Here is a 21,896-nt window from a genome sequence, read left to right on the forward strand (position 1 = left end):
TCGGATCACTTTTGTCGAAGTCGATAAAAACGCACAGAGTACAAGAAGCTCACTGACGAGACATTTCGCTACGGCAGCCGACGCATAGATTCGAGTTCCTGACTCCTGATCCGTTTACGGCCATCACGGCATAGTGTATACAGGTGAAGTTTCCCGAATCTACGCGACGATCCGCCGTGTGCTGGCGACCCCCCTTATGGAGTGGGCGAAGATGTCATAAAGGCCTCCGAGTGCGAGACACAGTCGGGATCGGCACCCGGCTTTTCTTCTCTCTCTCTTTTCTCTCGGCAATCGGTGGTGTTGTTGTTGTCTTATCCGGTGTAATCATCACTGCCTTGAAATTCCATCAGTGTACAATAATGCTACGCAAACGACGGACCCCTCCCCGGCGCTCGGGATTTCTTCAAATGATATCCTGATAATTTCCTTGATGCACCTCAACTCAGAAACCGACTCGGAGGAAAGGAGGGAAGAGGCTCCGCGATCAATCTACAATCCCCTATCCGTACATATTCCCAATTCGGACTCTTCTGTCGGGACACAAGTTAGCCATCGGTGGCATGCGATAGTTCGTGGGAGTCTCAAAACTAGCCAGGTGAGTTCAGGTTCCATCCGAATTCTCCTTACTACAAAGGCTTCTGACTCCGCGACAGCCCAATTTAGCGTGGCCGAGCCCTTATCCGATGTCTCCGGACCTGCTATCGATTTTTATGCCCAATGACAGGTCTTCGGGACGTTGGAACCATCACGTTCCGGCGTTGCATCGGAGCGCAGCGATATCAAGCGGAAAACTGCCAAGCTCCATTCGGCTCCCTCCACGCGATTCGTGGAGTCGCGGCATTTTCGAGCGCTGATCACCTGACGCAAAACAGAACCGTCATGACGACGAGCGCTTCCGAGGTAGGCATGAATCGAGCTCCGAAATAGTTTTCTCCGCAATCCGCCCGGTATTGCGTGGATATAATTCTCGACGTCTTCGGCGTTCACGGCTACCGACCACCCCGCCGTCATTCTCTGTCGTATACCAAGCCCTGTCAAAAGTCCCTGAATGAGGCGCTCCCTTCCAGTCGCTGAACTTCGACAACTTCGCCAAGTTCAAAAAATGGAAAGAAACGTTGAAGACCGATAGAGGTCTTCAATTCACTTTCCAATGGTCGAGGGTGCAGAATGGAGCTCAGTACTGGCGATACACTTGCAAGCACATCCGAATAACGGAAAAGGTTCGTGAATTTGAGAGCATTATTCCCCGCAGCAGAACTTCGATCACCGAGAGATTTGCCCGGTCCGTCCCGTGCGAGTTTTCCCGCTCCATGTAATGGCCGTTCAGAAGTCTCCTCCACTTTCGTCGCCTCTCCCATGCAGTCGCTCCTTCAGGAGGTCGAGCGGCCAAGACCTCAAGCTCGTCCCCGGACCCTTCGATTTTCTTCTCCTTCCCGATTTTCTGCCGGAGGGACTCGATGTTTTTCTCATTTCTCCGTTGCCCGCAGGATCCCCACAAATTCGCCTATATGCTGGTGGCCATTGAAAACGATGGAAGAGTTCAGGTTGAGCTCAACGCTCCGAACATACACCAGGACCTTTTTCCGGGAGGATCCGCCTCCTTCAGTAGGGTAGAAACGGGCGAAATGATAGGAATAGAAGAGACGGAGGTCGATGACGACAATGTCTTCGTGGACGGCATTCCTTGCGTAAGTCCCTTCTGGAGTCGAGTATCCCACCCTCGTCTCACGAGTTTGGTGCATTCTAGAAGAAGCTTCGGCTCAACTGCTTGTTTCATGCTCCGCAGACGACCGTACAAGCGCAGAAAGGGACCGATGTCCTAGGCGACGAGGATCCCGACTTGAGAGACAACGCACAAGATAGCAGACACTCAGTCCATTGGGTGAAGAAACTCGTCAGAATCGAGGAATCCAGAACGAATCAGTCCGACGACGATGAGAGCTGTGAGCCTGTCGTCAAGCATGCGCGACCTTGGGTACGCTGAATCTCAGGAATTATTTCCAAATCCGCTCAAGATTGCATTAAGCTCATCCAAGCTAGATCTAAGAAGAAGATGTACACTCTATCGCAAAACCAGAGGAACAACGAGAAGTTTTCTTACAGGAGAGCAATCCGGCTGACACGAAGGAGACGATGCTCCGTCCGTCCGTTGAGATCGGGGTCGAAGCTACAGCGGAGCGTCTCAAGTCGGAGGATGCCGTGAATACTAGTCGGCTGCATGGAAAAGACAGCGCGGGGACTTCAGACAATATGTTGAACAAAGTCGTGAATTTCTCGAAACAGTCGATCGACTGTGCTCCATCACTGGGAAATTCGAAACAGGTAGCGCGGAAGCGGTCGTCAAATATTTTCATACAGAAAATAGTAAGGTTTTTCTCTGCATCCGCTCGCTCGCAATCTGTAGGTCCTTCGGAGAGATACTGATGCTCGGTGCGGAATTAATCTTATCTCAAAACGCACTGATAAGCGGGTCAGGCGTGGCTTTCGACGACTACTCGGAAGAGCGAAGGAGTACCTATCCGGAACCCGAGAACGACTTATCGTTGTATCTCTGAGCGAGTGCGGGAATCATTGGGTCGAGTCCTTGTGCGAAGTGGAGATATTTGTCCGTCGAGCATGCTTGAATAGACCGGGAATTGTGTATCTGTGAGGTAGGCCGCCTCCGTGCTCGGTCGAGTCGCACGAGCTGCCGATTGAGGAGTCACCTGATGCAATGAATTCGATGATCTCATGGCAGATCACCTGAACGAGTCCCATACCTCCCAAGCAACCCTGGGCGCGGGCAAGCGCGATCCGGCAACGAGTCGGATTGGACTTTCGGAGAATGCACGTGATTAGCCGTGGAGTTTGGCGAATCCAGCTCCGACCGCCAGGGGATCAGGATAAAATGACTGAGGAGAATCCTCGGAAGTCGCGCTCTTATTCAATTTAATAAACAAGCCTTGTTGACTTTTCGGAGCCGAAGCTTTCGCTGAGAGTTTTCAATAATCGTTCGGCGGCATCAGGCGGATCATTTTGAGATGAATAAGTTAGGATCAATTTATGAATTCATGAGAGAGTCGACTCTTGCAACTCAGGAGGGCGTGTCGTATCATAAAAAAGCTCCGGTGAATCGTAGGAAGACCGTGGATTAAGGATACACGATGAATGATACCCTCGATCTTGAAAAACTCCCCACCATCGCTCTCGAGTGATAAATAATGAAAACCTTGAAGCCGGTGAAAACGAGTCGTAAGGCCAATAATCTCAAACGAGGGGGAGGGTTGACCTCTTCTGATCAGTTTGAAGTCTGAGCCTTGCGTCACAGGAATCATCACCTCCCATGGATATGGCGACTTCCGAGCGATTCACGCGAATGTCTGCCTTACTATCTTGCTCTATTACTTTGCAGTTGACAAGGACGCTCACCTAGGTGCCAACCATTGCGGAGACCTTCCAGACCGAGTCACGGAACCCACAGTCGCACCCTCAGAACAAGCTTGCCTTGGGCTCCCGAGAAAATCAAAAGAATGAAAACGAAACTTGAAGTGGTGTGAATGATGACTGAGATGCACGGGATACTTCCGCTGATTGCTAGTCAAGAAAACGGGAGAAAGAGAAGGAATGGGTCCTTGCCGAATAATAAACCTATTTTCATCATGAAGCTATCTAAATGCATCATTCCTTCCATGTATGTCTCAAGCAAGAGTCCTGGCTCTGCTCTGCGAGGCATCGTAGGTAGGCACCGGTTATACTTTTCACGTCCGTAGCGGGAATACACCGCATTCCATCCTACAGCTCGAAGTGAGCCTCTGGGATCGAGTAACACACGGGAGAATTCTCATCGACAAGCTCTATATATTAAAAGGATTCCGACCAAACATAATCTACATCGGAAGCGGGGGACTCCTCCATAGATTTAAGATCACAGCCGGATGGGGAAGTTTGAGCGCTTCACAGACGATCGACGTCGACTTTGATGTCCTTGACGGGCTCCAAGACATGGTTTTCCTTTCGCGGTGCCCTACGGGGCAGCAATTTCCGCATCATTGCCTTCTGGATCGCAATTATGGGTGCTTCGATGAAAACCGTGGTGAACAACGCCAAAAGGCTTGAAAAGATCAAGACCGCACAAGCGTCGCGAAGCTGCAATGAAGCGTCACTCGTAAGACAAGGTACATTGCTTTTCATAATGCGTCGCTGCGAGGAAGTAGGTGCGCTCATGAATGCGTCCGTGCCACTGAGAGAGAGTCGACGACCAGCGAGGCCGTCAGATCTTTCGAACTTACGATTGAGTAGTGCGACGCCTCCTTGCGTTCATGAGTGGCTCGGTTGTTCATGTACAGCACGTAAGCATGGCACAGATATACCGCGTAGGAGATTCGTGACAAAGGGACCCATTGACGAATACTGAGTAACTTGTTCAGCGCGTTGGCGTACCCGGCTTCGCAGGCGAACATGATCCATCCTGCAATATTCAGGTAGTTTGAGTACCAAGGAATCGGGAGGGGGGCGGCACTCCTGGGAATCAGCCGTAAGACGGGTATAATCTTTTTTGTTAGGATGACTGCTCACCGATATTTGCACTCCATAAGATCCGTTGTAGACTGGCGTAGATGACGCTCCATAAGATACCGGGTTTTGACAGAATCCAGAATCGCGCCGAAAAAACAGCAGCAACACCCGCGAAAGTCGCAAAAATCCAGTACATGATTCTAGATGGCTGTGGGAGGGCAAGCGTGAATTCAGTTGCGTTGGAAAACGATGAAATCAATCGATCGGAGAGGGTATCGTGATCTGACCGACCGTCGGCATTCCCTTATACTTACCAAACTGACTCTATTCCCCAGGCTCTTGTTGTGCGACACCGCAAGGAAGGCTGCGAGTGACCCAATAGTATAACTCGCCAGGTGTGTACACCAGTGGAAGTAGACTGTACGGGCTACCTCGATAGCGAGTGGTCGGTCTTGGCCCAGTGGAATTATGGGTGGTAGCCCTTTGGAGAAGGAGAGATAGGCATTCCGACTCGCCGAAAGAACTGAAAAATACATTCCGTGAGGATCTTCCACGTTCCTCGATGATAATTCTTCCGTTCTCCTTTTATCGGCTGGCTCAGAATAGTCGCATGATACTGACCTATAGCCATTCCGTGAAAAAAGATTCCCATCCTAGGTTTCTTCCATATAAGCATGGACAGGGGGACTTGTATAGCGAATAGCTTCAGATCCACGCCGACGTACCAGAAGTGAGGTAGACACTAATGAGGGAATAAAACGGGGAATGAATGATGCATGAATCATGAATCGCTGCATAGAATCTCGAAACCTCATCGGTCGAGGCTACTAAATGTATCGGGGAGTTCGAGAGCCTCAGAGAGATCAAGCAATCGCTAATATCTGGAGGAGTAAATTGGGACGTCATCATACGGAAGCTACTTACGGATGATTCGTCCCTCAAATCGTAATCCGCGACGAGAATGCGCCACCAGTTCTGAGCGCAGTCTCTCGTCATTGGATCGTTGAGTAAAGGCATCAGAGGACCTTCGAAAAATATTTCGAAGAGAAATTGATAACTGAGAACCGCGATCGCCAAGGGGACGAGTCTGAAAAATCGGGGTCGACCGTTACGATGATATATGTCCAGACGTTCCTAGTCGGAAGTTCGCGGGAAGTTAACCCGGCGTTTCGAGCAATTGAATGATGATGCGTTCATGACGGCTTACCTCCAATACCGAAGGACGTATTTCAGGGGAATCGACGACCAAGAAGCTTTCGTATCAGCCATGTGGTATGTTACGAGGAAACCACTGAGGAAAGAGAGGTACGGTTGAAAAATATGAAGAAGATACCTTCCTCGGGGGAATGAGACGAAGACTTAAGCGAGCTTCTACAAGCAACCCCTCCACCGCGCCAGCTCACCTCAGGCAGAAGAACGAGTCGACGACCAACCATCCATTCGAAATCGGCTGGAAGAGCCAACTCCGCAGGGCTTTCTGCACATGCACGGCATTCGCTGTGGATAGAATGGAAGACTTATATTTTCGGAAATCGGACTAGACGGAAGTTCCCGTCGGCCGCACCCTCAAGAAATATAAGCGTCGAAAATCGAAACATACCAAGGGAGTTCATCTCCAGATAGGCGTACGAATGGCTCATGATGATCCAGAAAAGACTGCATATCCTCAATCCATGGATGAAACCGAGGTTCCTGCTCCTTTGTTCTGACGAGAATAGCTTTCCCAGAGTGTGTTCGATGGCTAATGCTTGGAAGGGTGCTAAGATCGCTGCAAGAAAACCATTTGCTCGCTTTAAAGCTCGAAGGAGAAGGCAGGCGGATATGTCTCGTACCCTTTTTCGGAGTCCAATGGCTTCGGTGGTGAATCCGGGAAGCTCCGGAGTCTCCGTCTCCCTCGAATGAAGGGCGAAAAGCACATGCCCTCAAGAAGAGAAAAAACCTACCTGGAGATGGTCGATCGGTCGTTGAACAAAAAAGGTTCGCGAGGCTCACGAACGCCGCCATGGACGAGACGAGGGTTAAGCAGCAACTAAGGGGTTTGAATTAATGCGTGAGATTCGATATCGGCCGCATGGGTCAATTCTTATATTGTGCTGAACTCGGATGAATTCAGCAGAAGCTGGACTCGGTTATCTGCGGGCCACAGAACTCACATGGTAATCCATTGGGCTCTGCTGAGCGATTTGCTGTCCTCTCTCTGCTGACAGGCAAAAACCGTGCCATTCAGCATTAGCGTTTCGGTGACTAAATTTTGGATGAAAATTGTCAGTGGGGCTATTCCGCCTTCGTCTTATACCATTGATGAAGGGGACTTGATTCAAAATTAAAACCGAAACTCACATTTCCCATAGATTGTGTTGACGTCGGATTCAGAGCACGTCGAAGGGACGCAAAGTCCCTGTCGGAAAGATAGCCAATACAATGCTAGACTCTCGGTCGCAAAATGCTCGAATAGAGAGCCACTTCGGAAACTTCCCGGATCGATGACACCTTCCCCGCTGGCGAGCAAGGTTGTTGGTCTCTCGGGCAGCGGGAGACGCATTTCAGCCAGGCAGTATTGCCCCTGAAAATATTCCCTCATCAATATTCGAACGGTCCCTCATTGGAATCATCACTGGGGGCCTGCACTACGGGATAAAAGAACTCTAATCAGCGGAGAAGACTCCGTAAACTCACCCGGAAATAGAAATCTCCGTCATCTTTGCGCACAACCGTATCGAGGCATTCTTCGAAGTTACCGAAATCCGCCATAGTGCCGTGAATGATTCCGGAAGATAGTTTCCCAGACGCGTCTATGACTGCGAATCAAAATCGGTGCCTTAGGTTTCCAAGTGCTCTCGTCGTGAGAATCGGAGCTCCTCTATGGCAAAAAATAAAAAGTGCTGGAATCCCGCGACTCAGGATGAATGGAGGAAAATCTGAAAAAACTTACGCCTGTAGTACTGTACTTCCAGGTTCCGAATTCCTCCCTGTAGGCGATTGATGCTGCCCAAGCACCGGGGATCAATATCCATCTCCATGAGAGCAGGTCCGATGAGACGGAAAACATTTTTAGAATGTTCTGCGAGTGTGGTCTCCAGCCGAGACTGAATATCGAGCCATTGCTTGGTGACGTTCTCTTTCGAATCCACACCGGCCGCAACGCTCAAGGGCAAGCAGAGGATCAAGGCGATGATCAGCTTCATGTTCGGAGCATCGAGAGCTTCTGACCGAGACTGGAGCAAAATGCCCAGATAGCTGTTTCTCGATCTCACGTGATGGTATCCTCCGGGAGAGGGTTTTCAATCGTCGATTCACTCTTTCGGAAATTCGTGGGGTGGATTTCATCTGGGGCTGATCGTTTCAGAAAGTCGAGTCCTTCCGAGGGGTGAGCTCAGTATTCTCGGAGAGCGCGGAATGCAGGGGCGGCGCCGGGGCTAGCACGAGGTTCAATGTGCTTTCGAACCCTCCGAATGAGACTTGACCCTTCCTCGAATCACGAGTGGGATTATCGAATCTTTCTTGGGAGATGTCTATGATTGACGTCGATCAATACTCTTCTGAACGTGGCTAAACTTTGCGGCTGAGCTTCAAAAGTACGCGCCGCGCCGGAAGAATTCGAACTTCAAGCCATCGAAGGCCAAGCGAGTCCTTGGGCAGAGCGTAGACTTTAGTCTCAGCGATCCCGTCGATCGGGAGGAAACTCATCATTGGCACCACGGCATTCTGATTTGATACAGAATGTCATCGCTGTGCAAGGCCGTGGCATCGATCCATTCGAGAGGCTCATCCCTGGGCGCTCTCTTGAATTTGGAATGATTCCGAATGTACCACGTAGAACGAGACGTGGTAGGTGAACATTCTTTCTGGAAATTCCTGAATGAAGTTGTGTCTGTGATGATAATAATGATGCATCCACAATTTGGAGAGAGCAGAGCGTATGCTCCGGAGAAAACCGAGCATTGACTCTATCCGCTTCACTGAATTAAACCATAGCCGACGGCAGATCCTCCACCCCTTCTGTGAGCTGCGGCAGGAACACTGCGAGAGCGAATTCCGCAGGGTCCTCGTATCTCTCGCGCTGCGGTGGGAGTGAGCCGGGCGATTTAAGATGAGTTCGATACGTATTGTGAAGTCTCCTCCTTTCTATATTCGTTCTACAATCCTGTACAGATTCAATTCTTGGAATCACCAAACCGTGCCATCTTTATGATGGCGAGAGTTCGAATGTTGTTCCGGCGTGTCCGCAGATCCCACTTGCATTCTCAATCAGAGGGTAACGAGCTCCAGAGACGATCCTATCAACGAATAAGTCAAGTCGATGCTGGATGAGGCCTTGCGGGGAACGCTTAAGTGAACGCAAATCCTTTTAGAGCAAGCGCTGCCGGACGTGAGCGATTCACCCGATGATATGTACTTCATTCGCTCCCGGGAGCTACGTACATTCTTCTAAACGAGATTGGGGCTATCAGATTCACAACGTAGAAACGAGATGCGGTTTCTGAAGCCTGTTCGATGCGTGAATCCTGATGCCTCGGAGTCCAGCATACGGATTGATGCTGCGAATGCCTCCTCGATCGTCAGGATCCACCCTCCATGCTTGCGCTATCAGATTAGAATGCCCCATCTCTGAATATCAGAGCTCCGAGACTGGAATCTCCTACCGCCAGTCGCGAATGTGTACTGCCAATGCTCGAGCAGGGTCCGTCTGAACGACGAGAATACCGTTAACTCTTGACCCAATGTCCGTGACGACTGACATAGAGATGCCTGATTCGAGCAGACGAATGACTCCGCCCGACCGATTTCTCTTGATTGAAGCATCGGGGGCGAAACTCGGCGATTCCTTGTAAGCAATAGCGGAACAATTCTTAGAGCAAAGGCGACAATGTACGCGGGAGCGGCAGGAGAAATAGAATGGGTGTCTCTCCGGGCGCACGAGTTTTCGATCCGTCCGTATTCTGAGAATCGATGATTGAATATGATCATTCCGCGAGCTCAATCAGTGAGCTAGGGTCCATTCGGAGGGATTTTTCTCGCTGAATCTTCCTTGGCAAGACTCAGACATTCAATTTCAGGATTTCCCGCCTTTTCCAGCTTCATCCAGACATTGAGCGAGAACGCCCAGCAAAAAACGTTTCCTCAGATTAACTCGTTTCGAATGAACGAAGTGACGGGTATTGTCTGCACTCGCGACGTACCAGAAACAATGGCTCCCTGAAAATATTGTTGTCTTGCCAATAGAAAGCGCTTGCTCACGTCGGAGAGAGATCCTCTGACTCAGTCAGTGTGTCAAGCTGTCAGAGAGGCCCCAAACCGGGTCCCACGGTGGCCGTACAAACCTCGTCAAAGGTTCGGAGGGCTTCCCGTATCATTGAGCTGCTGCCGTTACTCCGCCGACGATTCAACGGTACCGAGCCGATTGGCCGTCGGCCGAAGAGTCGACCATGGGAGTCACGAAGCAACTCACCAGGCAGGGAGTACCAACAGTTGCTGAATGGAGTGGGCTAAAATGATCTGTTCTTCCTCCACCGTGATCTACTCGGACCTAGCCGGACCCCAAGGATTGATCACTCATTGGACCATCGATCTGAGAATTACTTCCCTTGATTGTATCTGAGCGGATCAACCGATGAATTTCCACCGAGAGCCACATGATGTAAAGAGATTCTGTAGAAATACTCCGTCTGTGAGTATTGAGTGAGTTTTTTTGTCTCTCCGCTTCATCACCGGATACGATACCTAAATACCATCTTTCACGCCTTCTCATCGTGAGTGCAGGCCATCGCGGTCGCGGTCTCGCGACTTCGACAATCATGAGGGTACGATTTTTTCACGGCGCGCCAACGACGATTAAAGGCGTTCAAGTTCCGATGAATTGTCAAGACGGGGCTCGCTTCCCCATCAATAAGAAGCACTTAGCGAAGCTTCTCAACGATGATCATTGTTTGCCGCGCCATGCGAAAGGATGGGGCGGGCTAGATGCCAGCGAATGGATTCTCGTCTCTCCATACCAGGGAGGCGCTCTCGCGGACTCCCGCTCGAACAGTGACAGACCAAACTCGTAACAACAAGAGCTTTCCGTACTCTGGACTCCTGAAATACGGTGGAACTTGATCTTTGTGGATTGTGGGCAGAGGAATACTTCGTGTTCTTCTCGGATCCGTTCATAGCGCTCGGAACCGCTCCCTTCATCAGCCTCGGACTTCGTGGCCGAATTCTGATAGCGGTAAGTGAATAGAAGACAATCACACATCATGAGGAGAAGAGCGTGAGAGGGAATCCGCTAGCCGAGTCTGCTCCGTCTGCCTGAGCGAACGAGTATCGAGCCCCGTCGTCGCCGGGACCACTTCCGCTTCTGGGGCCAGAGCTTGACCTCACACCTCGGAGCCGAATCATGAGAAAACCATTCGGAGCGTCTGTATTGCTTTCTATCAGCGAGCGACGGCAATTTTCGGAGATTTCCTACCGATCGAGTCTCCGTCTGAAAGCATGATCGCATTCAGGGGGCTCATCGACTTTCACTGTCAGTTTTGCTCGTAGGAGAATGAATATTCAGAGCAAGAATATCCCGAAAAGGAGTGGCGACCGGTCGAGTTGTCGATACCCCTCAATCGCGGGGAACATTCATCGACGGCAGCAACATTTTCACTCAGTTGGTACAGGAGTCATTCATATCATCTTCGCTACAATCCTGACAATTGCCCATGTCCGTCCGCTTGAGTTTATGCACTAACTTCGAGACAGAGGGCTTCCGTACATAGACTCACGATTCCAAATCATGGACATCATTCCAAATCAACAAGTGGCTCATATACTGCAATCGGTCTCCACTGTGCTCACTCTTCCCACTCAGTCAGTCTCAATGTCCAGTACCAGAGAACGCCAAGCAATCATTCTGATGCGTAATGGATTGGAATTTTTTTGTCCCACGATCAGCAGTCTTGGCGACAATCTTCAGACACGCCTTTGTTTATGACCAGAGCGGGAAAGATCAAAGAAACCATCACGCTTCAACAATAAACCTTCCGAGGGCCTCCGAAACGAATCGCTGAATGAACGTAAACTCAGGCGCATCCGGTCCTCCTTCGATGAATGAATGGCAACGAAACCACCCACACATCCACAGGAACCCTCCATTCATTCAATGGAGCGATCTTGCTTTGCCCTGTACCATGCAGTATGAGGGGAGGATTCCCATTGTGCTCCCGGAGATGAGCGGAAGGGTGCAGGGCATAATTTAATCCGGGGAGGATCCCTCCTACGATCGGAAGATGTCTTATCAAAGATTCGAATATTGCGAATATTCGAACGCGATCCCGTTTTGATTCCAGATACTGAGGACGATGACAGCCTGGCTTCACTGTCTTTTGGGAGTCGCGGTTCTGGGTGAGTCAATGTATGTACAGAAGATTATATCCTATCCTTGTTATGACAATCAAGCTGGTGCTCCAGACCACCAGAGATCCAATTGCCCCTTCAGCGCCAAGGATGTCTCCCGATCCCAGTTGTCGATTGGAGAATGAGAATCAGTTAGAAAAGTCACCTCCCAAGCTCCGTGGGTTCATCTTTGAGTGACTATCCTGAGGTTCTCTGAGGTGCCGCTCCTCTCGAAGTCGCATGCCTCGGATGCTCAGGCCACTCGAAGGACGCAATACGCGTCGCCAAATGACTCGTTGGAGGGATTGGAAGACAGTGCGTATCCTCCTGGAGTCCCCATAACACCCTCGTCGCGTGGTGTCGAGAGCACCGTCGTTCGTTTTGTTGGGTTCGAGGACAGCTGCCGGCCGCTCGACTCGCGCGGCACTAGTAGTTCGGCTTTGGTCTGCGCCAGTTGTCCAATTGATCTTCCAAGGGAGTGAGAGCGCTCGGCGCGTTCGCTGGGAGAGCCGTCACGATTGTGATAACAAATAACAAGGCAGAGGGTCTGAAGGGCTTCCACGCTTCGGTTACGACATCCGCGATCTCGCAGGATTGCTTCAGGTTCTATCCGATCGAGGTGCGAGGCCATGGATACCGCTACGTACAGAAATGGTTCCCGTGTGCCTCCGGGGAACGAGGATGCACCTCCGGCAAGCATCGAGGTCGGGCAGGAGCCTGGTCACGGCAATCGCTGCTATTGGGCACCCAATAAGATCGGGCTGTATTCGATTCGGAACCGCTGCCTAGAGTCCCTGTTCCAACGGTCGGACAGATGGAGTCTTCCGGAGCACTAGCATATAGTCCCGCTTTGTTTTGCAGTCACCGGGACCTCGACAGCATCGTACCAGCGACAGCTGCTGGTGGATTTGCTGAAATACTACAATACCAATGAAAGACCCATGAACTTGATCAATCAACAGCCCTTGGAGGTCCGATTATCCGTACAGCTACAAAAAGTAATCGATGTGGTGAGTAAGAGACGTAGGGGCTGAGGCCGATGTTTTCCGCCCCTTGAGATGATCTTTAATTGATCGATGAGAACTCGGATATTGATGCTGATGTCGGCAACGTGATCTCTCTGATGGGAAAGCATTCGACGATCATGATCTCATGTAATTCGTATTTTGAAAAACTTGGCCAAGAGTTCGCTGAATACTCACGCTCGGGCATGATAGGACCTGTCGGTGGGCGAGATGAAGACCAGTGTCTGGCTCTCGATGACCTGGTCGGATTATAACCTGGCGTGGACACCTGCTCGCTACCACAACATATCATCTATAAACCTCCCGGCGGAACAGATTTGGACGCCCGACATGAAGTTTTTCAATGGGTATGGGTCCTTCAACTCGTACTCTTGAATGAATCCTCAGTATACCTCGAGTTGTAACAAGGATTCTGACCCCTCAGAATTACACCTGAAAAAGTTGAGCAGACTTTGACCTTCGTGTCTGCATCGGGTCGGGTGATGCTGGTACAACCACGATCGCTTAGCACCGTGTGTCAAGCGTCCGGATTTCTCTACCCCTTCGAGTCGATCTCTTGCCCGCTCGTAGTCGGTTCCTGGACCCACGATGCGCGGAACATCGATATCAAAGTTGATAAATCGACGCTGGGAGAAACCGGGGACGTCGGGACGTGGCAGGTCAAAAGTGAGTCCTTTGGGGGAGCTACGATCCTTCTGTATGATTCGGACCTCATCCTGCCTCCCGAAATCGGTCATGTCATGCGTGAAAAGCTCAATGAGAATTCGATCGAGCCGACGAGTTTCAGATATCGAGAGCGAAAAAGTGGTCAAGGTTTACGACTGCTGTCCACAACCGTACAGCTCTGCCGCTGTTACCCTGCATCTGCGGAGACGATCGACTCTGTTGCATCTATTTCGGATTCACATACCGCTGATTTGGGTCGTGATTGTTTCATTGCTCACATTCTGCATCCCTTGCGAGAGGGTAGAGATCAGAATAGTCGCAGGTTGGTCAATTGTAGTTTTCGAGGTCACGAGATCTTGAGGCTCCTCGATACATATGTATGTTCAATCTTCGAGATAACGCGAGAAAATTGCTCTGGGAACGCGACAGGTATTCTCCTCGTTTGCGGGGCTGGATGGTTCCAGTCCTCTGCTCATCTGCCGAGCTATTTCACCGTAACGCACATATTTTGCGCCAACATGATCGTGGCCCTATCATTATCGATCGCTATCAACTGCCTCCAAATGGCTCTGCAGGAGAACAGTATGCCGCAGGGAATGACCCAAGCATTGCGAATACATGTGAGTTATGTGAGAAAATGCGAGACAGTCGAAATTCCTGCGCCATGATAGGTGTCCCGGAGAGAACGAGAATGACATTTCTGTTTCTGCCGACAGTTGGGCAAAGCCTTGGCGTCCGATTTCGCTTTGAAAATCGCCATGATCTCCAAGGCGGAGATCGAGGGACCTCCACGAGATAAGGTATACCCTATCCATATTCCCCCATTTGCTCCAGAAGACGAGGCGCGTGGGACAAAACGGTTGAAAAGCGGGGCGTAGATGAAAAGAAGTATGAATTTCCGCGCGGATTACGAGTCTCACGCCGACTGTAAGGAAGACGGTAGTTCGTAGGTTCAAATGCTCTGTCGTCTCCCTTATGGCCAGCGTGGGATGCGTCGAACCTCTCACCTCGTTATGATCCGAGACGACAGAATCGGAAGCCTGATACACACCTATCCAATCTTTTTCGCAACAGTGCTCCCATAGTGGGGAACTTGCCCTAGAGGCGTCGCACATGATCCCACGGAGAGCAGCGTCTTGACGGAGCGTACTCTTGCAGACTGGACCGGCAGCGATTGCTCAATTCTTGGATCGGATCGGAATCAACTTGGTCGCCTTCATTGTCCTCTTGAATTTGATCTTCTGTTGCATACTGCCCTGGATAGCCTCATAGAGAACGATTAGGCTCCGTTCAGCGTCCACGTTCGATACCGTGCTCCCACTGAGTCAGTGTCTACGGTGAGGAATCTGGACTCACCCACCGACGGACGTGACAGAAGTAGATCTCTCACCAAACCTGCTCCGGGCCGAGTAATCGAAGAGGAAAAAAGCTTATATATCGAATCCGAGTGGGATTTTACACGACATGTCTCATGTCACATGATGTGTGTAGGTATCATCGAATCGAATGCCTCGGCCGCAGCCTGTGGTCCGAGGCCCGTAACTGTATAATGGAATGTGAGGAAAATTTCGATGTGACTCTGATGGCGAAAGACTTCGAATAAAGCGGGGCATCACAGACGTTGGGCTGTGGGCTCTTAATTTCGTTCACAACACCTCGAAATCTTATTGAACAGTTGCGAGACCCAGTTTTCTTACACTTCCCATTCCCCCCAAGGTCTTCTACAGGATTACTGCGAACTTAGCTCAACTATGATTGGCATCGCATCCATGATGAGCTGTACGGTGGTGCTATGTCAGTACGACTCGGGATATGACTCGCTTGGTGACTTCTAGGCTTTGCGTGATCACAAACTTTCCGGAGCGCCGCGCTCCCTCGCGGAAGACCGTGGGAGACCGGAGTTGAGCCGACCCCGCAAAACGTTGCAGTTCCAGGAAGCGCGGTTCCGTGCATTGCGTACAGGAGGCATGGGAATGTTGCAGAGCGGGCTAAGTTTCATGTTTGCTGATCCGAATATTCTGCTTACGTGCCGAATGCGCAAGCGTCTGATGGTCTAAATACATCCCGGGGGAAGGATTCCGGATCTCCCCGCTGAGTTTCCGGACCTGAAGACGACAGACGTTCACCAGGCAACTTCTCGGTAATAGGCTCACATCGAAGGGACGGTAGCCTCGGCGCTCAGATCCGTGCGACGTATCTTTGAGGAGTGAGGAATTCCCTCGGTGGAGCGATTTCTCCCTACAGGGGGGATTCGCCGACGATATCGTTCGAACTTCGCCAGGCGCTCGATCGGATGAATAGAATCGTCTCTATTCTGTTGTCCTGATACACTTACCGTATTTCCTCTAATAGTGGGGCATGCCCGATAATTGTTCAGAGCCCCCAGATGGGTGCCCGTTGAATGGAAGTGCCCGGTTATTGGAGCATGCCCGTTCGGATTGGATGACCTATCAAGGGACTCAAGAAAAATCAAACTACAAAAAACACAAACTAATGCTTGCCTGTTTCTTATATTACAAAGGTCCCTCTCAGGACCTCACTATGGTTTTATGCATATTTCTTCGCTTACGCATCATCTAACAGCTCATCATCTGTGAGCTCGTCCATGTCCGTCTCGTTCGACACCCCGCTTAGGTTGCATTCGTTTCCCGAATCATGACTTTTTCGAGCTTCAGCGAGCTTCTGGCGACCGGCAGGTGTTTGTCCATGGGGTTTGAAACAGTGGATCTGGTCATCCTCCGAACCGTCGAAGGCGACAGTGATGCCGCACTGTTTGAATGACCTGACAATCAAGTCCTCGGGCAACTCCCGCCACGAATCCGCAATCCATGACAAGTAGATTTCCATTGGGGGAGCAGCCAAATTTCCGCCACGGGTCAAATGTTTCTCGCCGTGCGCCATCCATTCCTCGTCGCAACGGCGGATCCCGGCTTTGGACGGGGCGTTCCAGGAAACGTCTGGAGGTTGTACGAAGTTTGTTCGGATGGTGCCCGTCAAATAGAGGTTTGGGAGAGTGCCCGGTAATTAGAGCATGCCCGTCTGGAATAAGACCTGTCGAACCATGCCCGGCAAATAGAGCATGCTCGAGAATGAGAGCATGCCCCACTGTTAAAGGAAATACGGTAAGTTGAGTCGATGGAATGAGGATGACGATCGGATCCTGTGATAGCACGGGTCCGCACAGTTCCTCCGACTTCATGCCGGCTGAGCAAACGACATCCGTGGGCTCGACGGAGGCTGGCTATCATTGCCAGCCGACACTCTTCAAATTTCGAGCTCGATGAGGGACAGGCCTGAAGCCGTCATTATTGCTGCTGTCTCCCTGTCGAGGGAAGAAGTTTTGCCCGACTCGCCCTTCAACGGTGCTATTGGGAGCGAGCTGTGTGAGACCATGTCGGCTCCGCTTTGCACGTGTCAAGTGTCAATCCAATCCACTCAGATTCTCCTGCGTCGAAATTTCCGATCCGATTCCTTCGCGGACGATGCGATGTCTTAATGGAGTCGCTGAAGGGATAGCGGAGGGAGGGCACATCGAGCAGCTCCATTGAAATAACGAGAATCGGGATCGGGGCTGGTCGGAAACATGCTACTGGGGCTGCCTCGAAGAGGCTCCGGGAGCGTGATCCCGTCGACGTCGATGTTCATGACTGTCTGGAACGAGGATCGGCGATCTCGCTCGTGAGCACGGCCGAACGACACCATTGCATTGTGGTGACGGGAATCAGTCGTCCCGACCGCTGGCGACTCATTCCTCGAGGGTTTTTTCTCCTCGGACGGTGCCGTGACCTGATCCCGTGTACGAGTGGGAACCGAGCTCAACCCGAGTGTCTCGGGATTCGCTTCAAATGGAATCGTAAAGCAGCTGGTGTCTGTACCATATAAATCCATAGTGTTCCCGACATGTTCCCGTCAACGGCTATCATTTCCTTGCTCGTCCCTTCGTCCGTCCCTCGTTTCACTTACGGCAGGCGACGGACGAGTCTAAGTTTCGGAGACCGTTCGACTGGGATACCGCAGACGGACATTCCTTATGGAACATCCTGATGCGATATGCGAGGACTGAGATCTCTGATAGTGTCTCTCCCGTTGATACAAGGTTGCCCGGAGCTCTCTGTCCGATCGACGAGCTCGATTAATTGATCGATTGATGACATACTCGGTTAGGGGGATGGCAGGCACGATGTATAGCCATCTCCCAAGTGAAGCCGGTCAGACGGCCCGATATTCTACACCTCCGACAGGTCTCCCGTAGCATGAATCACCCCGGAGCGATGATTTCAAAGGGAGCGACCGCCACAGGATGAAGCCCGAGATCTGCTGGAATCTGAGCTCTTCTGAGAGCGTTCTTATGCGGAGCAGCACGGAGAGCATGACCACCTACATATCCCTCGGAGCTTCCAATCACGGGTGAAACCCTGAAGTATATGAAGAGTTTTCCGGGAAAGCAGCGGGTACATCGAGGGCAGGCTCATCCATCGCGGGGCAGCTGGGGGATCGGGCTTTGATGATCTGCGATACGCTAGTGATCTGCTTGCAGCGATCGATTTTGACAGCTGGCTCCGGTCCCACTTCACCTCTTATGCGGAAAGACTCCAGTCAGTTTCCGGAAGGGATAATATCAGCGTCTGCGATCGAGTTTGTGAGAGGAACTCTACATGTAATAATTTTCTCTATGAGATATCGAGACTCATGGAATTATCGGCTCGAACAGAATTCTCCATGGAGGGAACGGCGAGCTCAAATCTTGCGTCGGTGGGAAGGTGTCGAATTCATAGGTCCGCACCAACCCAGGTGAGAGTGCTCGACGTGGATCGCAGAGAGCAGGGCTCGAGATTCCAATGTGATGTCTTCGACAAGCACCGTCTGTCCTACCGGAGGGGAAAGAGAATCCGAACGCAGCAGGAATGTACGCTTAAACTTTCGTTCTCGCAGAACCCTTAGATCCTGCCACCCACACTGAAAGCCTCGGTCTTTATAGTCCTATTAAGTGCAAGGTTGGCTGTAAAAGTCATTTTTACGACACTAAGATATTATAGTAAGATTGTTATTCTTCTGTGTCGACTGCTAGCCGTTATTGGACTTTCTCTGCGGCGACTCCAGCCACGTTACACCAGAAGTATGACAGGTTTGACGGAGTCGGTTGTTGAAACGACGAACGAAAGGATAATATGCTACAGGGAAGAGCTCATCAACGGTCAATCATTCTCTCAGTCGCCGTTGCAACAAGGTTTTACGAGAGTTTTTATCCGAATGTTGTCACGCGGAGAAGAGATCGATAGCTGATGCTGTGACGTGACGTCCGGTCGGCCCTTGTCCTACCTGCCCTTCCATGTTATGAGGGGACTCTCGCACTGCTCGGCTTCGGAAAGGTCGCCGACTGACAGGGTCTGACTAGATCTCGACGTATTCTGTGTTGGATCGATCAATTCGGACTACCTATTCTAATACTCCCCGAAAGCGTTTCAAGTAGAACTTCAAGGGCATTTCAAGGAGGAGATCCTTCCAGACATGTGTGGGCAGGAGGAAGGATTTGAAATTACTTTGAATTCTCCAGAGTACAGTTGATGTACTCGCACGGCCCCGAAGCGAGTGGGATGATTTGTGCTGGGTATTTGTTGTGTTGGTCGGAGGCTCGTGGCCTCATATCTCAAGTACGTGCTTCTGTATTCCTATACGAACAACTCATCCTTACACGGAGACGTTCTTCCCCCGAGCAGGCCCCTCCCCCGCCTCGTCCACGAGCTGGAGGACTCTGCCTCTGAAACGCACTATTGTGAGAGCTCGGATGATTCAGAGGGATTCTCTCCGTTCCGCGACGCAGGAGAACTTCCGGGCTCCACTCGTCTTTCCTAACTACACGTCGACTCGGAGTGAGATTTAGGTGTTCTCGCATACATCCCGAGGCGAGTCGATTGTCGAGCTTCAGGGGCAGGTACAAGTGCGCCTGAAAAATGTACGAAAGCGAGCGTTCGCTAACATCGCGGCTCCCCTGGTTACCGTTCGCGAGAGACTCGATTATTCAGTCGGCATAATTGATCGATCGATCAGATCCAGACAAGCCGCGTCGCGACCGAGGACGAGAGCGCGGTCGTGACCATTAAATATCATCATTCCTATGGTACATATACATACTCCTATATATAGCTCCTCAGAGTAGTGTGTGTCGAGGACTTTCAGCTCGCTCGACTCATAAGGAGCTGGTTCACAGTTCAGAAATTACACAGGGGAAGAGTGATTCCGAGGCTTATGCGATTCTCTGGTCGGTTCTTCTCCCGATTTGCCGAAATGTCTCGGATGGACGAACACTCGAAGACTCGCGAGCTCATCGAAATTCGCTCTGAAGGCAGCCACGTACGCTTCAATGAGCCGGAGTCTGAGCAAGATCCGATATGACTTGCTCTACTTTCTCCGCTCAACCTTGAGCTCTCGGTGCGGCCGTCGAGGAGGGGAATCACACATTCTAATCCATGCAGTCTGCATTCGAAGTTTTTTCTGACTTTCCGACGGGTGCTTGGAGACCGAGTCCTCAAGTTCAAAGGCGGAAATCGCAGGACCAGGACTCATTCAACTCGGCTGTCCAACGCTCGCCTAATCTCACGGCGCTACGGATGTTCTCTGTGCACGGCTCTCCCAAGAAAAAGATCGAGTCAAGACCTTTCAAGCTCGCGAGTCGCGAGTGATTCGCGGGCTACGACGAGACGAGATTCATATACCGTACTATACCTGGAGCTATATTCGTTCAGGCGTAGTCCTTGAGGAATTCGAGCACAGAATTAGGATCCGGCAACGAATATCACATGCTCTTGGCGAGACAGAGCGGGAATCACCTCTCCAAAATTAAATGGGGCGGCTCAGTCCCACTCGAGCGCCTCTTTCATGACGGTGGTCGTAGCAACTCATATAGTTCGCGAGCTCTGACCTCCGATGCGAAGGACTAAACTCGAAGCCCTTCAGGAGACGTAGTACGTTTCTCGAGTCTGCGGACTTTTATATTGGTCCGGAGCCGGCCGCGAGCTCTGGTCATCACGTCACGCGGGCTGGGGAGGTACTCATACGTTACGAACCGGAACGTGAAAAACCCTCCAGAGCAGGCGCGAGAATTCCCTCGAGAAGAGACGGCCGAGGAGTGAGATCCAACTGCTCGTCATTTTTGCTCGTGATATTTTTCGGCAAACTCGACTCCGACTAATAAGACTCGCCCTGGGACAGGGGTGAGGAACGACACGGGTCACGGGTGACGTTGCGCTTCGTGCCGTCGGCTCTAAACGCGATATGCCCCCTTCTGCGGTAAGAGTTCTGCAGTCATACGTGAACATTGAGGAGGATATCTGACTATCTCCTAGAAGACATCCTTCTCGGAAATACTCAGAGATGAGCAGGTTGTGCAATAATATCGCGCCGTTGAGCTCCGGAGCTTTCGCGTTTGCTGTACCCGTGGCGACCGGATTCCGCAGACGACAAAATGTCGAAACTTGTCGAGAGCCAGTATAGAAGACAGCTGGTAAACATCCGATATCGATTTGTCGAACACGGAAGCACGCGTCAACGGTAATGACTTCGTTGAACTTCGGAGTTGATGGTGTCTCTGGAGATGTTCCCTGCGAGGATTCCATCCCCATGAGAGTGCGATTCTCGATGTCCAATTCTAATGACTGTAAACTGTCGAGGTTTCCGGGGCTCGCGATCGTTTAGAGGCTTTCAGCTGTCGCTCTAAGTCAGTGGCTCTTTTCGAGTCGGACTCTCAGTTTCGGCGATCGATCAAAAGGAGAGGACGGCGAAACACCAAGATTCTATTCAAGCCTCGGTCTGGTAGTCGCCGCTGCCTGCTTCAGTTGAACGATGGTATCTACGACAGCGGAGGACTCTTCACCGCACCTACGGAGTTCTTTCTCAATTGAGATTGCCTACACTTGCGAGGAGTGGCTCGGTTATTCTGTCATTAATTATCACGATGGAGTCTCGCTAGCATCATTCCTGCTGGGACTCGCGCTCGTGAAAAAATCACAACTCCAAGCGGAGCATATTTCACCGCGGTAAGAATTCGGGAGACGACCACTTCTCAGTGTTCAATAATATCACCGAGGGACTACGGCCCGCAATAATTCTCTCGCTCGAACATTGATCGAAAATCGGGTCCGGATCGTGTCGGCAAAGCGAATACCCATTCCGCATTACCTTGTGAGAGGTTAGCTGAGGCGAAGATTCCAGTTCAGGCTGGAAATCAAGAAAGTTGAATTCAGGAAGAAGCCGGATCGCGAGATTCCTGACGAGAGGCATTGCGACCTAGGGAAGGTTCGAGAGACTGGGAAGCGAATGAGCGGAGGATGTACTTTGTTGGGAAAGTACGGAAAA

At 51.1% G+C, this 21,896-nt stretch overlaps 3 protein-coding genes across 3 annotated transcripts; 2 read left to right on the plus strand and 1 right to left on the minus strand.

Moving 5' to 3' along the window:
* The first annotated feature begins 879 nt into the window (after nt 1–879).
* LOC100901441 (uncharacterized) lies at nt 880–1,984 on the plus strand. Its single transcript, XM_003742119.1, has 4 exons — nt 880–900; nt 1,068–1,220; nt 1,488–1,688; nt 1,787–1,984. Exons 1-4 carry the CDS (start codon nt 880–882, stop codon nt 1,982–1,984), a joined length of 573 nt encoding a protein of 190 aa, XP_003742167.1.
* A 1,949-nt stretch (nt 1,985–3,933) lies between these two features.
* LOC100901584 (nose resistant to fluoxetine protein 6-like) lies at nt 3,934–7,679 on the minus strand. Its single transcript, XM_003742120.1, has 14 exons — nt 7,427–7,679; nt 7,171–7,292; nt 6,835–7,057; nt 6,648–6,738; nt 6,438–6,523; nt 6,095–6,262; nt 5,898–5,991; nt 5,702–5,785; nt 5,419–5,581; nt 5,116–5,236; nt 4,809–4,975; nt 4,555–4,702; nt 4,269–4,447; nt 3,934–4,125 (listed from the first exon to the last, which is right to left on the minus strand). The coding sequence occupies exons 1-14, from the start codon at nt 7,677–7,679 to the stop codon at nt 3,934–3,936; spliced, it is 2,091 nt and encodes a 696-aa protein (XP_003742168.1).
* A 4,140-nt stretch (nt 7,680–11,819) lies between these two features.
* On the plus strand, nt 11,820–14,816 carry LOC100901723 (acetylcholine receptor subunit alpha-type acr-16-like). Its single transcript, XM_003742121.1, has 8 exons — nt 11,820–11,862; nt 12,715–12,863; nt 13,071–13,225; nt 13,303–13,544; nt 13,666–13,866; nt 13,974–14,164; nt 14,261–14,344; nt 14,703–14,816. Exons 1-8 carry the CDS (start codon nt 11,820–11,822, stop codon nt 14,814–14,816), a joined length of 1,179 nt encoding a protein of 392 aa, XP_003742169.1.
* The last annotated feature ends 7,080 nt before the right edge of the window (nt 14,817–21,896 follow it).

The sequence above is a fragment of the Galendromus occidentalis genome, unplaced genomic scaffold, assembly GCF_000255335.2.
Source record: "Galendromus occidentalis unplaced genomic scaffold, Mocc_1.1 scf7180000077284, whole genome shotgun sequence".
Lineage (NCBI taxonomy): Eukaryota > Metazoa > Arthropoda > Arachnida > Mesostigmata > Phytoseiidae > Galendromus > Galendromus occidentalis.

Bases quoted from the DNA above. Each gene is read 5' to 3' on its own strand.
- LOC100901441 (XM_003742119.1), top strand. From the start codon at position 880: ATGACGACGAGCGCTTCCGAG. The intron at 901-1,067 runs GTAGGCATGAAT...GCTCCCTTCCAG, and splicing joins TGACGACGAGCGCTTCCGAG to TCGCTGAACTTCGACAACTT. The intron at 1,689-1,786 runs GTAAGTCCCTTC...CATGCTCCGCAG, and splicing joins TCGTGGACGGCATTCCTTGC to ACGACCGTACAAGCGCAGAA.
- LOC100901723 (XM_003742121.1), top strand. From the start codon at position 11,820: ATGACAGCCTGGCTTCACTGTCTTTTGGGAGTCGCGGTTCTGG. The intron at 13,226-13,302 runs GTATGGGTCCTT...CTGACCCCTCAG, and splicing joins GACATGAAGTTTTTCAATGG to AATTACACCTGAAAAAGTTG. The intron at 13,867-13,973 runs GTTGGTCAATTG...GGAACGCGACAG, and splicing joins AGAGATCAGAATAGTCGCAG to GTATTCTCCTCGTTTGCGGG.
- LOC100901584 (XM_003742120.1), bottom strand. From the start codon at position 7,679: ATGAAGCTGATCATCGCCTTGATCCTCTGCTTGCCCTTGAGCGTTGCG. The intron at 7,293-7,426 runs GTAAGTTTTTTC...TTTGATTCGCAG, and splicing joins GGAAGTACAGTACTACAGGC to TCATAGACGCGTCTGGGAAA. The intron at 7,058-7,170 runs GTGAGTTTACGG...GAATATTTTCAG, and splicing joins ACGGAGATTTCTATTTCCGG to GGGCAATACTGCCTGGCTGA.